The sequence below is a fragment of the Oryza glaberrima genome, chromosome 3 (genome assembly GCF_000147395.1).
Source record: "Oryza glaberrima chromosome 3, OglaRS2, whole genome shotgun sequence".
NCBI classification, from domain to species: Eukaryota; Viridiplantae; Streptophyta; class Magnoliopsida; order Poales; family Poaceae; genus Oryza; species Oryza glaberrima.
Window position 1 is genome coordinate 34,094,479 of NC_068328.1, and position 16,144 is coordinate 34,110,622.

Sequence of the window (16,144 nt, forward strand, 5' to 3'; positions counted from 1 at the left end):
TATTAGGACCTACTCCCTCCGTAAAAAACGTTAACCTAGTACTAAAATATTATATTATGTGACACATGCTCTATATATATAGATTCGTTATATTAGGATGTATTATATTCCAGCACTAGGTTTGATTTTTTTAGACGGAGGGAGTAGGAAATATGAAACAACGCGTCAGTATCACACACTCGCACAACGTACGCAACAAGCTAGGCGATCGAGATATGCTACAGGCCTACAGCGACATGATTCGTGTTACAAACAGCAGGCATTGGTTCGTTTACCAGCATAGTACGTTATTATTTAGGTTGGGTTATTGGGTTAGGTTAGCTCCCACCATCTTATACTAATACTCCCTCTGATTTTATTATATGATGTTGATTAAGTTCAAATTTAGACTATCCAGCGCTATACGTAAAAGAAAGGACAGAATATAATATGTAGTGCTTAATTATGGGTGTGTTTAGATAAAAAAAAATTTTGGCCAAAAATATCACATCAAATGTTTGGACATATGCATAGAGCATTAAATGTTGTCTAATTGTACCATAAATTAATTTTAATAAATTTATCTCATAATTTACAGTCGGAATATATAATTTATTTTTTTATTAGTTTATATTTAATACTTCAAATGTGTATTCGTATGCTTAAAAAAAATTGACCAAAGAACTAAACACGACCAGTATCGTGTATTTGCACATTTGCATGCAACCTCTAGGCACGCATGTACTGGGAACCGATGAAATTTCTTCGATGTTTCTGCACATCTATTCAAATCCCACGAGAGGAGAGGAGCCCATCTGAAAGTGCATGCATCTTCATGATCATGGATAACCTTTACGTACACCAACCAAACTTTCCACCACCGAACTGACTTGATCCACTCCGGTCCGGTCCGGGTCCGACCGAAACAACGACGCGTTGTTGTCGCGTCAACTGCGCTGCCGCTGCACGTGATTGGCGTGCCGTGTCAGTGATGATACATGCATATACACCGGCTATATATATGCCCGTCAAATACTCAAACCCCAATCCATGGAAAACTTGCAAAACAAAACAAAACAAAAAGGAAAAATGAGTGTCTTTTGATTTTGCAAGCTTACCAATATATGCCCGCGGCTACTCAGTATTTAAGTATAATCAACCTTGTTTTGCGAAAAAAAAAACCTGGTAAATATACAACACGTACGGTGATGTTTGGCATTCCATAAAATTTTAGTTCAAAATTTGATCAAACACATCGAGAAAATATTTTTTGGTAAATTTGGTTATGAATTGGTGATATGTAAATATTCACGTGTTCCATGCATGACGTCCAATGTATCTGCCTCATCCATCATTAATTGGTGCCGTACGTACGCCAACCTGATTTCTTGTTTCTTGCTCGTTGTCTCGATCCGGCACATCTCCTTCCTCTGCAGAATTTAATCATGGAGTTTGGAAAAACTTGGAAAGGGTGGGAGAATTCAGGCGGCGATCTAGTGTCGTTCAGGGTGGACGAAAAGCTCGTAGCTCGTTTGGCTTATAAAAAACTCGGCTCGACTCGTTTCATTTTCCTAATAAAAATTGGATTCGTTGACAAGTCAAGAGACCTCATTTTAACTTATTCCAATTGGCCGATCTGCTGGCCCATTTAGCGGCACGCTGAGTCCCTTAAGTGGGCCGGCTGACATCGCCAAGCGAACCAGAAGGCCCGAAGGCCCAACTTTGCTTTGCAGGAGAAGCGAAGGAAGTGAGTACAGTATGGGGTCTGGGCCAGCCTTTCCTTACTACAGGTATAAGGTGTTTACAACCGTCAGATCAAACGAAACCGACGGTGGCTAATAAATTTGGGGCATATACATCATGCAGATTAACCTAATTAACCATCATCACACACATCTTAATTTGGAGATTTACAAGATTATCAATGGCGAGGTTAATAATTAGGGGATCTTTAGTAATGCAGGTCGTAATTTTGAAGTCGTGGAGAACGAGTAATACAAATGTTGTTGATATATATTTCCAGGCTAGCTTGGCCATTGAAGTAAAGACCGAGTTTAATTTATATTATTAAAAAATTCTAGGTCGTTGATAGTACCAGTAGTTGACAATGCACTATTGTATAAGCGTGGATACGGCTATACGCGTACTAATTAAATCTTACTGAATGAGGTTAGATGCGCGTTGTTTAATTGCTTGTGTCGTCTACCACACATCGTCAAAAAGATGAAGTGTCGTTCCTTCCGAATTTTCAGCAAAACATACAGCTAGACGTAGTTTTCATAAACTCTAGTACTAGACACTACTCTTTCAATACATACACCATTATTTCATACTTAAATTTAATACTACTTATCTCACATGATGTCTTGAATATTACGTAGAAACCATATCTCATGCAATATATGATTTCCTTCTCTTTTCTCATTTATTCACTTGCCACATCATTTTTCATCTTAGGTGACAGCTTATTTAATATTATGGATATCATTCTAATCATTTGGTTGGAAATGGTCTAAATTATTAGAACTCGTGATATATGCGAAATGAACCTAACAGTGCATTTTTTTTTTTACCCTACAAATCTGCGTACTATAAGTTTCACAGCCAACGACGCTTTGTTTGGCCAATTATTTAAGTACGAAGTATACACAATCTCGTTGACCCATCACCATCATAACCACATGCTGCCAACGAAACACAAGATTAGCTAGCTTGATCTGCATGTTGTCGGTCAACAAGGAGGATGGACACAGGTTACAAATTAATATGAGAAAACATAAGAAATGTTATCGACAACCCTACCTTATTGAAAATAATTATCATGGTATAAGCATCTTTGTTTCAGAAATATCATCATCATTAGGTTTCCGTTAGCAACTATCCGTTAAGTGTTATAAAAAGATCATTTTACCTCTATTTAGTGTTATGAAAATTATCCGTTACAATAATTTAGTGTAAAGAGCAACCTACAAATTAGTACAGTCATAACACCTACAAATTTAGTGCATTATATTGGATCAAACACCTACAAATTTAGTGCATTATATTGGATCATGTGCTTTGGAAAAATAATATGTCAAATCTTATTAGTTTGTGCAAGATTTAATAGAGCAACAAGTAATTTGAAACGAGAGGAGTCTTTCCAAACACGGGGCCGGCAGCTAATTTGCAGCAAATTAATAAATACAACAAACAATTGATTAAGTGCAGAGAATTACAAACAAAACCTGACCATGCGTCACCATACTTACACAAACTTAATTACAGGAGTATATAGAGGCATAGTAGATAGTATCAAGTAAAAAAACGCATATAATTAATATACCACTTATAAATTTCTTTTAAAAAACTGGATACTATAACTAGCTCCCAAAAAAAAAACTTTTTTTTAACTGGACACCACTTCACACGCCCAAAGTACGATCGATCGATGATGTGATAGATACGAGGTGACGCTATAGCTAGCTAATCCATTTAACGGCCCATGTGCTGCACGGCGGGCGCTGCGGCGGCGGCGGCGCCGCGCTGGACGTTGAGGTCCCATCCGAGCTTGGGGTCGTAGCCGCGGGCGACGAGCTCGCGGTACTCCTGGCACAGCGCGCACTTGTTGCACCAGAAGTGGACGCAGCAGTCGGCGCAGGCGGCGTCGTCACCGAGGCCGTACTGGGCGCGCATCTTGCCCCGGTAGACGCAGGAGTAGACGAACTGGCAGCCGGTGACCGTCGCCAGCAGCGCGTACAGCGCGCCGCTGGTGCCGCACGACGTCGACCCCCTGTCCACCATCTCCGCCACCCGCCCGAACGTGATGCACGGGCACCAGCACGTCATGCAGCCTGCAGATCAATGTGAACTAATAAGTTAGTTACAGATCAGAACTAACGAATCAGTGTTCATGATATGATCTAGCACAGTAGGAATTATCTGTACTACTGCTGATGTAGTAGCAGACACTAACGTGGGGATCCGAACCCATGTGTCAGCTATGGCTACTGCATTAGTAGTACTACGGAGGATTTGCATATGATCTAGCCATGGCACGGCGGCCGGCGGCGAGGACGAGGACGTACATAGGCCGCAGTCGTCGAAGCAGTCCAAGAGGCCGGTGGACCAGGCGGCGGCGCTTGGCTTGGCCATCGATCTCCTACTTTCCTTTAATTTCCTTCGCCGGTGTACAATTACCTGCTGCTGCAAATTAAGGATGTGATGGAGTTGCTGGTACCTTAATTAGCTTGTGGTGGGAATGAGCATGAGCTGGGAGTGGGGGGACGCTTTATATAGTGCGCGAGCGGCGAGTTGAACTCTGGTATGTGTGTATGCTTCGAATTGATTGGTCGGATCAATGCAGTAATCATGCACGCATGTTTGACCGGCCGGTCCAACCACCGTTTCGTTGACCCAATACAGTTGACGGCTCGCTGCCAGAAGCAGTACTAGCTAGCAGCCAAATATAACCTTGGTAAGGCCGTGTTTACTTCACCCCTAACTATCTCTAACTTCCAACTTTCCATCACATCATATCATATCTAAAACTTTCCTACACACATAAACTTATAATTTTTTTCTCCAAACTTCCAACTTTCCACAAACTTCCAACTTTTTTCAGAAACTAAACACAGCCTAACTACACTTCGAGCGTAATCCTTAACCTGAGGATTCGTTTGATCAATTTTATTTTCTTTTTTTAAGGTAACTAGCTGGGTACCCGCTCAAATTGCGTGACTAGCATATGTACAAATTTATCTGCTTTTTATATATGACTTTTATTTAAAATTTGTTAAATAGCTTGTATCTTGTTGCCATCTTTGAAAGGCCGAAAGGCCGAACATTATCATCCCGTGTTTCTAATCGTATAGTTTTTAAGAAGGTTACACCAATCGTTACCAGTTACTCTGTGTTACTCGTGTTTGCTTAATCTACCATGGCTTCTATTCATCCTACTTGGGACATTTAAACACTAAATCTTGCATTTTTAGAGTTCATGGTCTTATTGGGTTTCGTTTTTACGATTTTTAGAATACCTGTCAAACACCGTTACTGTACTCCTCTATGGATATGTACTCCTCTACGATCCATATGTTTGTCTCCTCTTTTACTGTCATTGAGAATGAAACATAATTATCGTTGGGTTTATTTTTTTTACTTTATAAAAGTCCCACCAAACCGTCAACGACTTCACCATTGTACTTCTCTATGGCCCGCCCGCTATTTCTCCTCTAATTGTCATTAAGATATTAAAATATCAAACATGATTATTACTGCAATTTATTTATTTATTACTTTCTAAATGTTTTGATTAATTTGAGTCCAATTCTATCTCATGGTTTTGATCGAAAATGATTGTAATATGTCTCGTGTGATTTAATAAAGTCCTTTCCCCTGAAAAGAAAAATGTCACACACTCCAACAACGTACGCAGCAAGTCGATTTCCCGGAAGGATATGCTACAGCGATTCGTCTTACAAACCGCGAACGTTGGTTCGTTAGTTTACCAGCTGATCGAGAGTTTACATTAATATATTATGTGTTGTGTTGGGTTAGGTTAGCTGCCACCACCATCTTATATACTCCCTCGATTTTTCTAATTTACGTGCAACGCCAACTTTTAACGAGTTGTTTAACCATTCATTTTATTAAAAAAATTATATAAGTATTATTTATTTTTCTGTGATTTATTTTATCATCAAAGAGTATATAATTTTAACTTATATTTTTTAAATAATACAAATGGTGAAACGTCGGTGTCATAAATTAAAAAACAAACGTACTTACTACTACATTAATGATATGTAACGCCCATTAATTTGCCCATTTGCATGCAAAAATATACTGCGTTGGGGAACTGATGGAATTTCTGCGATGTTTCTTGCAAAACGTATGGCATGAATAATCCATGGATTTTAATTTCTTCAAATCCCACGAGAGGAGAGGGGAGGAGAGGACCCCGTCTGATACTGAAAGTGCCGTGCCGCTTGATAATTGATGGATAAATTACGTATACCAACAACCAAACTTTCCACCACCACCACCGCACTTGATCCACTCCGTGTCCGGCCAAAACAACGTGTGTTTGTCGCATGGACACTCTCGACTGCGCCGCCGCTGCACTGCACGTGATTGCGGTGCCGGATACGCAATTAGCTATATCCGGTCAAATACTCAAATCAGTTTGCGACCAAATTTATGCGAAACCAAGCAGGTATAGTTAACTTAACAAGTAAGGATGTGTTTAGTTCACGCAAAAATTAGAAATTTGATTAAAATTAGAACGATGTGACAAAAAATTAGAAATTTATGTGTAGAAAAATTTTGATGTGATGGAAAAGTTGAAAGTTTAAATTAAAGAAAAGGTTGGGACCTAAAGCAGCCCTAACTGTCGTTGAACAAGCCGTGTGTTCGGAACAAGTGCCCAATATAAATGCGCGTGGGACTTAGTTTCCCTAGCAGTGTTTCCGTGGGACTCAGTTTTGCACATGTTTGTACCTCCATTTTTCTTCGTACGACTAGCAAAAAGCACATGTTTTGCTACGGTTATAATGGCCATACTTATTTAGGTTTTGTTTAGTTCTAAACTTTTTCTTCAAACTTTTAATTTTTCCATCACATCAAAACTTTTCTACACATATAAACTTCTAACTTTTCCATCACATCGTTCCAATTTCAACCAAATTTCTAATTTTGGCGTGAACTAAACACACCCTTAGTATATGTTGTTCATTTGATTCAAACAAATATTAAACTATTGTTTAATATTAAAAAAATTAGGGACTAATTTGTAAAAATGTGCAGGAGTAATTGTGGTGGACTGATGGTAGTTCCATACTTCCATCACCAATATTATCTTTTATAGTAGTAATATATATATTAATTTGACAAATAACCACCACTAGAGAAATGATCTTTACTACCAGTTTAAAATCCCCTTTATTCTCGGTTGTAGCAACTAAGACTAGCTAGTAAAGCGAGACTAAAAATCGAAATCTTTAGTACCAGTTAAAAGAACTAGTACTAAATATCATACTAAATCAAAAATAATATATGGGATATGAGATTTAAACTTAAGATCTCTCACTTTAGCCCTCACGCATGTTACCATCGCACATACTACACACATCTGACTTGGATGGAGATGCTTTATTTTTAAACTAACCTTGGAGACATCTTTAATATCGGTAAGTAACACTAACCGGGACTAAAGATTCTCTATCTTTAGTCTCGATTGTCTTTAGTCTTGGTTGGTAAAGATGTATTTTTATTACCGGTTGGTGTTCGGTTGGTAACACCAACCAAAACTAAAGACGTTTTTGGGACTTGGATTTTTCAAACCGGTACTAAAAATATCTTTAGTAATGATTCTAAATCTAACCGAGATATTTGTGTTTTGGGTACCACGATAAAAGATTGGTTGTCCAGTAGTGAACAAACTAAATAAGGACGTAGAATGTGTTAAAAAAAAGGACGCTGAACACTCGCTTTGATTTGGAAAAAGAGTTATTCACTCTATTTTTAAATATATAATGTTCATGATTTTTTACATAACAGTGATCATTTGTCTTGTTAAAACATTTAGTACAAATATAAAAAAATATTAGTTACACACAAAGTACCTTTAATGATAAAATAAATCATAACAAAATACTTCCTCTGTCTCAAAATATAGACATTTGTTAGGTTATCACGGGCATTTTTAAAGTAGATGAGAATGGTTGAAGAAATGGTGTGATTGGTTGAAAAAAGAAAGTAGGTGAAAGAGAATAGTTATGATTGGTTGAGAGGAGGATCGAGGTAGGTGAAAAAATAGCTTCATTATGGACAAGGTATTGTGCTAGAAATAACTATATTTTAGAATGAAGGTTATAAAGAAATAACTATATTTTAGAATGAAGGTTATAAATAATAGTTTTTAATAAGACAAATACTCAAACGTAATAATGAAATGTCAAACATCACACATCCCTAGTTTTTGAAAATGAGGTAAGCGATTTTCTTTTTGTCAGCTAATCGTGTTCAAAGTGACTGAAATGCGTGTTGTGTCGTTCTTGATATTGCAGACCTTAGAGGGCCAATGGGCTCCATGTCCTTTTGATGCGTTATTTTCAGCTACAACCAGTTAGTACTAGAGTATTAGAGCACCTGCAATGGTAAAGTAAGGTGCTATCTATAAAACATATACATCTCAGCAATAGACTAGATTAATTGTAAACCATCTCAATAGTATGTCTATATGGGTATCTATAGCTCTCTAATGCATTGCCTCGTTTTTTTCTATAGACTATCTCCAGGTTAGTAGATAGCTTTGCTCTCTCTCTTCATTTAATCTCTTCCAAGTAAGAAAATATACTGACATGGATCTCTTATAGAGAGCCTATAAATAACCATTGCGGGTGCCCTTATGGACATGCTTCTTAAGCTATAAATAGTCTGATTTTCTAGAAATTTACTATATAAAAATTTCTTATACTCTGCAATTTCCTATACCACTTAGTAATATTTAAACATTTATTTGTAACTTATTAATATTTTGTTTATTTGTTTATGCCCTAATAATTATCGTAAAATCAGAATAGTCTACCATTCATCCCCTGCAATCCATATCCAGTGAGATCTTAATCTTCACACAAATAGCTAAAAAAGAAGTCAAGACTTGTAGTTGCTTGTATCTCTCTCATTCCAAGAGGTGAATATTAACAAATTTGGTTGTTAATTTGTTAATACTACACGATTGTAAACTTGTATTTTTTTTTTGCAGGGAAAACTTGTAATATTTTATTATATTAAGATAATTGACCTTTGTTTGCAAAAAAGAAAAAGAAAAAGAAAAAACATACAACCCGGTGGTGTTCGCCGTTCCACATAATTTTAGTTCGAAATTTGATCTATACAAGAAAATAATTCGACAAATTTGGTTGTTAATTGCTGCTGTAGTATTCACGTGTTCCATCACGTCCAATGTATCTGCCTCTTCCATCATTGGTGTCCGTGTCCTACCTGATTTCTTCTTCTTTGGTTTCTTTCGTTGTCTGCATCCTGCACATCTCCTTCCTCCGCAGAATTTAATCATGGGAGTTTGGAAAAACTTGCAAAGGGTGGGAGAATTCAGCCGGCCGGTCTAGTGTCCACTAGTGCCTAAGTCTTAGTATCTCTTGGGGCACTCACAGTGCAAACACCGGACCTCGTGGCTTAGCAAAAAAAAAAAAAAAATACACAAAGACACTCATTCCCACAGTGTAAGGATCCTATTTTGCATGGCCTAATTGGATGGAGATATTGTGCAAGGCAACTAAGCCCACAACAAGCGTGACCTGGGTCCGGCTAGCACAGGCGAGCGAAGGAAATAAATTTCCTTCACCCACCCTTGCTCCCGTTTTCCTCCATCCCATCACGAGCTCGCCTCCTTCCACTCCGCCCCACCCACTGCTCCTCCTCCCAGTCCGTCACGACGGCCCGCTCTCTCCTCGGCACGCTCGTCCTCAGCATCTGCCACCTCCTCTCCCTCGTTCTTAGCGGCAGCTCGCCGGTGCGCGCGTGGCCGCCGGCTCTTGTCGGCGGGAGGCGTCTCCGGCTGCCGTGGCGGCATCGGCCACCACCACCGGCCTCGCCGCCGCCCGCCGCGTCGGCCACCAGCCCACCACCACCCGTCGCGTCAGCCACCATCACCGGCCTCGTCGCCGCCCACCGCTCCACCTCCCGGTCCGCCGCGGCGGCCCATTCTCTCCTCGGCGTACGAGGTAGATGTGGTGGCCGCGGCGGCAGATGTGGTGGTCGATGCGGACTCGGGAGCACCGGCGGTGGGCGGCGGCGGACGGATCTGCCTTTCTCGACGGTGGGAGCGGCAGGGCGGCGGATGTGGTGGTCGATGCGGACTCGGGAGCACCGGCGGTGGGCGGCGGCGGACGGATCTGCCTTTCTCGACGGTGGGAGCGGAAGGGCGGCGGATGTGGTGGTCGATGCGGACTCGGGAGCACCGGCGGCGGGCAGCGGCGGACGGGTCCGTCTTTCCTGACAGTGGGAGCAGCGGGGGTGGCGGGAGCAGACGGCGTGGGAGGAGAAGAATAGGTGGTGGGAGGAGGAAATTGCTGTGGTAGGAGAGGATTTTTCGAGGGTGATTCGGGGTTTTCGCCAGGCGGAATCGACGCGAGGGCACGGGCGGCCAAGAAACACTGCTCACAGCGCGTGTGCCTCACGATTTCGGCGCCGTGCGTGGATTCGCCTCGACGAAGTTTTGCACCCCTCTTGTGGGCACGAGACACCTAGTTTGGTCGCAGGCGCATGCGACACGTCGACCAAAATCCGATGTGGCGCAACGAGGTTCCGGTCCAGCTCAGCACAGTGTGAAAGGCTTTATAGTATCCCCAAAGGAACAGAAAGATAAGTTTTCTTTTTCTACTCCTATATATAACAATTAATTGACAAAAGAAAGAAAATTAAGAAGGTCCCAGCCGTAGCCATATTTAAGTTAGACCTAAAAAATAATATCTGATTAGCACTCTATAGTCAACATATGAGTTGAACTGAGCCATAATGCCCTTTAATTAAGGCTGATTCAGTTTAGAATTATTATAATATGAACTATTAGAAGTAAGCTTAAACAGACAGATAGCTTATTATGATAGATTATTATAATCTATAAACCAGATTACTATAATCTGATAATCCACTCTAAAGATGCTTTTTTAATTATTGGGTGGCTAACAGCTAACAAACGACTAATAATACGGAGATACAAACAACTAACAGCTTATTTTATGTCCGCTTATAGTAATCTGGCTTAACAATCTAGATTACAATAATCTTAAACTGAAACAAACATGACCTTAAAATCATGATCGCACTGGCTCAGTAAGCTTAGAGAGGGGAGAGAGAGATGCACAACTAATTATATGACAAAGAAAGATTATAATCAGATGATTTATTAGTTAGCTAATGAACGAATCAACCACTTTATTGATGGTTAAACAAAACATTCAACGAATTAGAAGAGCTAATTAATTAATTAGGGCTGTTCAGATTGTAGCCAAAATAAATCTTACTAAATTTTGGCAATATCAAAATTTTGGCAAGATGACAATGTTATCAAAATTTTGGCAGGATTTCTTATGTATTTATCAAATTTAGCAGCAAACTAAACATAGACATTTTTTTAGCAACTTTAAAAAAAATGGTATGGTTGAAAATGACGTCAAATTGAACGGGCCCTTAATTAACCTAATCAAAATACCTGAACACGATCGATCAAAAGATGGAGATGAGAAGTCACATGAGCGATTAGTACATTATGAATTGATCATAACTGGACATCCGGTATTAGTTCGTCCGAGTGTTCATCAGCTGACGGCTCCGGCGCCGGCTCGCCGGCCGTTCCGATGACCATCTCGATGAGCGCGCCGGTGACCCGCATGAACTTCTCGAACGCCTCGTTCTTGTCGAGCAGGGTGGCCTTGACGGTGGAGTCCGGCGCGTCCCGGCAGCTCTCCTCGCACGACCACGTGTCCCTCTCGGCGACGTCCATGAACAGCCGCACGTCCTTGAACTTGGCGTCGAGGTCGACGACGCCGCCCTCGGTGTCGTCGAGGTGGGAGACGGCCTCCTCGATGTCCTGCGCGCACTCGTCCAGGCACTGCCACATGTCGGTGTCCTTCACGATGTCGAGCTCCGCGCGCGCGAACGTGCCCGCCGCCGCGCCGATGGTGGCGGCGGAGCGGACGGCGTTCTCAGCGAGGACGCGCGGGTCGCCGGTGTTCCTGCACTCCGGGATGGCGCCCAGCACGGTGATGCACACGTCCGGGTGCGGCGTCTTGGCGCACGTCATCATCAGCGGGCTCCCCGCCGCGGCGGGGCGGAGGAGGAGGATCAGGAGGAGGAGCCGCACGGAGCCGCGTGTCGCCGCCATTGTCGTCGATGGAGGATCATGGGTGGAGGCACCGCGGGGAGCGATATATGGTGGTGGGGAGCGGGAGTTGGGTTCGTGTGGTCGGGAGCGTTTTGTGAGCGAGGCGTGCTAATGCTGCCATGGCGAGAGATGCGCGGGCGGGATCCGCCATGGACGTGGGAGAGCTTGCATGCAGCGAATTAGCGGAAGTGAGTTGAGGCTGAGCTGACTCCCACCCATTTCTGCGGCGGCTGTCTCGCTGGAGAAGACGACCGGTTCGCGGAGGAGGCAAATCAGACTCTCTCTCTCTCTCTCTCACACACACACTCTTGGGCTTTTTTTGTATCTGGTTATCTTGGGCCGAATATGCCAGGGGGATCGAAAAAGTGGGGGAATAAGTTCATCTGAGGTCCCTGACTTTGTCAACGAATCCAATTTTCGTCCTTGAACCCCAAAACCAGATACAACGGGTCCCTCGACTATAAAAACCGATGCAGATAATGTCCATCGGCGGTTTAGATGGCGGTTTTGGCTAACGTGGCGCCTACGTAGCTATTTTTGACTCGATCTTCATCGGATGTGGCACTGACGTGGCGCTTACGTGGCAATTCGATCCAGAAAAATAATAAAACCTGTGGGACCCACATGTTAGTTACACAAAAAAATAATTAGAAAATGATGGGGCCCACGTGTCATCCTAACCCTATCCTTCTTCCTCATCTCTCCCTATCTCCCCGCTCTTCATCTCTCTCCCCTCTCCTGTCTCTCCAAGCGCCACGGAACGGGGAGGTTCGGCGGCCGGCGGCACAGCGGTGGCGGCGGCGCAAGAGAAGGGGAGGGCGCAAGAGAAGGGGCGGCCGGCGCACGCGCGGGTTCCTCGTGGGAGGATCACGTGGGCTTCCTTGCCGCCGCAGTTGTCGTCGTCGTCGTCCAGGTCGTCGCCGCCCTTGAGGAATCCGGTGTTGTTGACGAAAAAATCGAACACACCGGCCTAAGAGATCTGCTTAGCTCCTGTGCAGGTCCAAAGGTTGGTGAGATGCAGGCGTGCCAGTCAGTTTGATTCTGTAACTGACAAGATATGCAAATAGTAGATCAAAACAGCCGATCGGCTGACAAGCCGATAGAGTAGTTCCAGCCGATAGCCGATAATAGCCGATGCCGATACCAGCCGATAGCGATAGGGTTTTGATAAATCGGCTATATGTCCAATGTAGATGATGATATAAAGGCAATCGGCTGATGATAATATAATATTGCAATATAATCCGGTATAAACCAATCGGCTAGCAATGACATGATAAATAAGCATCGATCCGAGGTTTAAAGCACACATCGGCTGGAGGTCCGATGTCATGAAATCCACAAGATTAGATTAAACAGTGAAACCTTTGTTGTCATCACTAAATCCAACTTATATGTATATGCAATCCTTATGAGCCGATGCAACGTCCAGATAACTCACCGGCTGAAACCCCGATGATACCCTTATTAGCAATCAAGAAGCAGGCTAGAGATTATGGTTCTAAGCACGACTTAGTAGATCAAACTTAACTGATGCAGCACTAAGTATGAAAAGAAACATAATATCTAGACAATCAAGCCGTTGACTGAGTTTTCAGGGTGGTAGATGTCTAAGCTAATCTAATCTAGCAACACGATTTAGCCAATACCGGCAGAAACCCTAAAACGAGAAGCAGCCGATAGAGCTAAATTGATATGCTAAGACTAGATTAACAGAAACATATGATAAATAGGTAAGTAAATATATCATCCAAACCAGAGCAATCCAAGAGGTCGAATGTACTGATGCAGCCTTGAACGACACCGACGTAAATGATACAATTGCCTGGACCGGCGAAACATTGGACTTACCCCTTCGCCAGAGATCGAACACCGATGCAGCCCCGCGTCGGGTGCCAAGTCCCGCCAGACGATAAAATAAAGTAGAAAAGGTAAAAGGGGTGGCGATGCGCCGAATTGTATCGATCGTGGAGATAGATTACATAGACCCCTGGTGTACATATTTATATCCATGGGTTGATACAAGTCCTTGTCGGACAAGAAAGAAACTAACCTAAAGATAAAAGGAAAATATAAAGTCCTTATCGGACACACTTTCCTAAAGATAAAAGGAAACTAACAAACTATTCCTAATTAATAGATAAACTGCCATGCCGCATCCTCTTTAAACTCGGTCACTTAGGGATAAGCATCCTTTAGTAGATTGATTTCCTTAACCGAATATAACAGGAATCCGACTATTGGCGACTTGATAACTCCCATCGGCTGATTCCGAGATGCTGCAGCCGATAATGATTCTAAGCCGATGACGTCTTTGCCGATTACCAAATTTCACTGTTGACAGGCGTGCGCCGGCCGCCCCGCTCCGCCCCCCTTCACCCAGCGCTCCCGCCACCGCAGTCGTCGTCGTCGTCGTCCAGGTTGTCGTCGCCCTTGAGGAACCCGGCCAGCCGCCCCTTCTCTTGTGCCGCTGCCGCCGCCACCAGCCGCCGAACCTCCCCGTCCAATGGCGCGTGGAAAGAGAGGAGAGGGGAGATAGGGAGAGATGAGGAAGAAGGGTAGGGTGAGGATGACATGTGGGGCTCACGTGGGCCCCACTATTTTTTAATTATTTTTTGTGTAACTGACATGTGGGTCCCACGGGTTTTATTATTTTTCTATATCGAATTGCCACATAAGCGTCACGTCAGTGCCATGTCCAATGAAGACCGAGTCAAAATAACCACGCAGGCGCCCTGTCAGCCAAAACTGCCATCTAAACCACCGAAGGACCTTATCTGTACCATTTTTGATAGTTGAGGGACCCGTTATATCTGGTTTTGGGGTTAAGGACTAAAATCGGATTCGTTGACAAGTTTACGGACCTCAGATGAACTTATTCCGAAAGTGGGACGGGCGACTGTGGGCTGCAATAGTCTCCACGGCCCATCCAAGAATATTCGGCTCATCTGGATTATAGGATTTTGGGATAGTTTTTGTAGGATTTAAATTGATTTTGTGTGAAAACTGTAAAAATGATGATTCTAAGTACTCAGCCCTTTCTGGCCTTTTGTGAATCTCACTCAGCATCCAAAATTCCAAACCAATCGAATCGTACCACATTCGTCACCGGTTTTAGCCCGTTTGGTCTGTTACGTGATAGGTGATACCATCTATTTCACAAGCTAATGCATGATAAATACAATATTTACTCTTGAAATTGAAATTTGGCAGATTTACATAGCCTGATGTGTCCAACATAAATTTTGTTGGAAATTTGAAACGTTGCAATGAGACGTGCTCAAGTCATGAATATAACGAGAGAATTTGGTGGTCGTATATATACACGAGGATACATGAAATGCACGTGATAGTACAGTGGTAAAGGGTATATGGTTTCAATCCCGATCCCGAAATCTCGTGTTCAATCCTTAACACGCTCGTAATTTCTTTTTAATAAATGTTTGGATAGAGGTCTCCCCCTCCAAATCTCGTTTTTGTTATACACGATGATTTGCTACGGATGTTTGCTCATGGACACATCGGTGAGGGCGAGGGCGATGGAGCAGAGCTTGGCGAGCTCGTCGATCCTGTCGGCGATCTCCGGGGCGGCGCCGCCCTCCGTCATCCGGCACTCGTCCATGCACGTCTCGCCGTCCGCCCTGGCCTCCGTCACCCACGCCTTGGCGCCGGCGGCGTCATGGCGCACCTCCATCGCCGCCTCGGACCGCCTCAGCTCCGCCACCGCCTCCTGGAACTTCGCCACGCACCCTTCCAGGCACTCCGGCGGCATGCCGCCGGGCATCTTCGCCAGGTTCCTCACGAACGACGTCGCCGCCGCCCCGCTCTCCGCCGCCATCGACAGCGCCGCCTCCGCCAGCGCCGGCATGTCCAACGCCGCCGCCCTGCTCTCCGGCCTCGCCGACAGCGCCTTCACGCAGTACGCCTCGTGCCTCGTGTGCCGGCACGCGTCCTCCACGGTCACCGCCGCGGCGGCGGCGCCCCGGAGGGAGATCGCGACGGCGGCGGCGACGACGACCAGACGGAGAGAAGCAGCAGCCATGTCGATCTGCGTGATGGCGAGCTAAATTTTCGTTTTCATGAAAACACTTGAAAGTGATGATATAGAGCGTGAGGCCGAGAGGATTTACAGCTGCATGCATGAGAGACCAACCGTACGGAGGATGTCCACGTCATCCGGTCAACGGAATGGTTCCAACTTTGACCATGCAAATTTAGCTTTAGTGGTATATATACAGAGTAGCATTGGGACAGAAATAACATGCAGGCATATGGAAA

At 43.7% G+C, this 16,144-nt stretch overlaps 3 protein-coding genes across 3 annotated transcripts; all 3 read right to left on the bottom strand.

Moving 5' to 3' along the window:
* Nucleotides 1-3,155: 3,155 nt before the first annotated feature.
* LOC127768758 (cell number regulator 10-like) lies at nucleotides 3,156-4,203 on the bottom strand. Its single transcript, XM_052294393.1, has 2 exons — nucleotides 4,047-4,203; nucleotides 3,156-3,812 (listed from the first exon to the last, which is right to left on the bottom strand). The coding sequence occupies exons 1-2, from the start codon at nucleotides 4,111-4,113 to the stop codon at nucleotides 3,454-3,456; spliced, it is 426 nt and encodes a 141-aa protein (XP_052150353.1). The 5' UTR covers nucleotides 4,114-4,203; the 3' UTR covers nucleotides 3,156-3,453.
* Nucleotides 4,204-10,670: 6,467 nt separating this feature from the next.
* LOC127768257 (uncharacterized) lies at nucleotides 10,671-11,993 on the bottom strand. Its single transcript, XM_052293799.1, has one exon. The coding sequence runs from the start codon at nucleotides 11,864-11,866 to the stop codon at nucleotides 11,261-11,263; it is 606 nt and encodes a 201-aa protein (XP_052149759.1). The 5' UTR covers nucleotides 11,867-11,993; the 3' UTR covers nucleotides 10,671-11,260.
* A 3,011-nt stretch (nucleotides 11,994-15,004) lies between these two features.
* LOC127768381 (pectinesterase inhibitor 10-like) lies at nucleotides 15,005-15,960 on the bottom strand. Its single transcript, XM_052293941.1, has one exon. It carries the CDS (start codon nucleotides 15,906-15,908, stop codon nucleotides 15,363-15,365), a length of 546 nt encoding a protein of 181 aa, XP_052149901.1. The 5' UTR covers nucleotides 15,909-15,960; the 3' UTR covers nucleotides 15,005-15,362.
* Nucleotides 15,961-16,144: the final 184 nt, after the last annotated feature.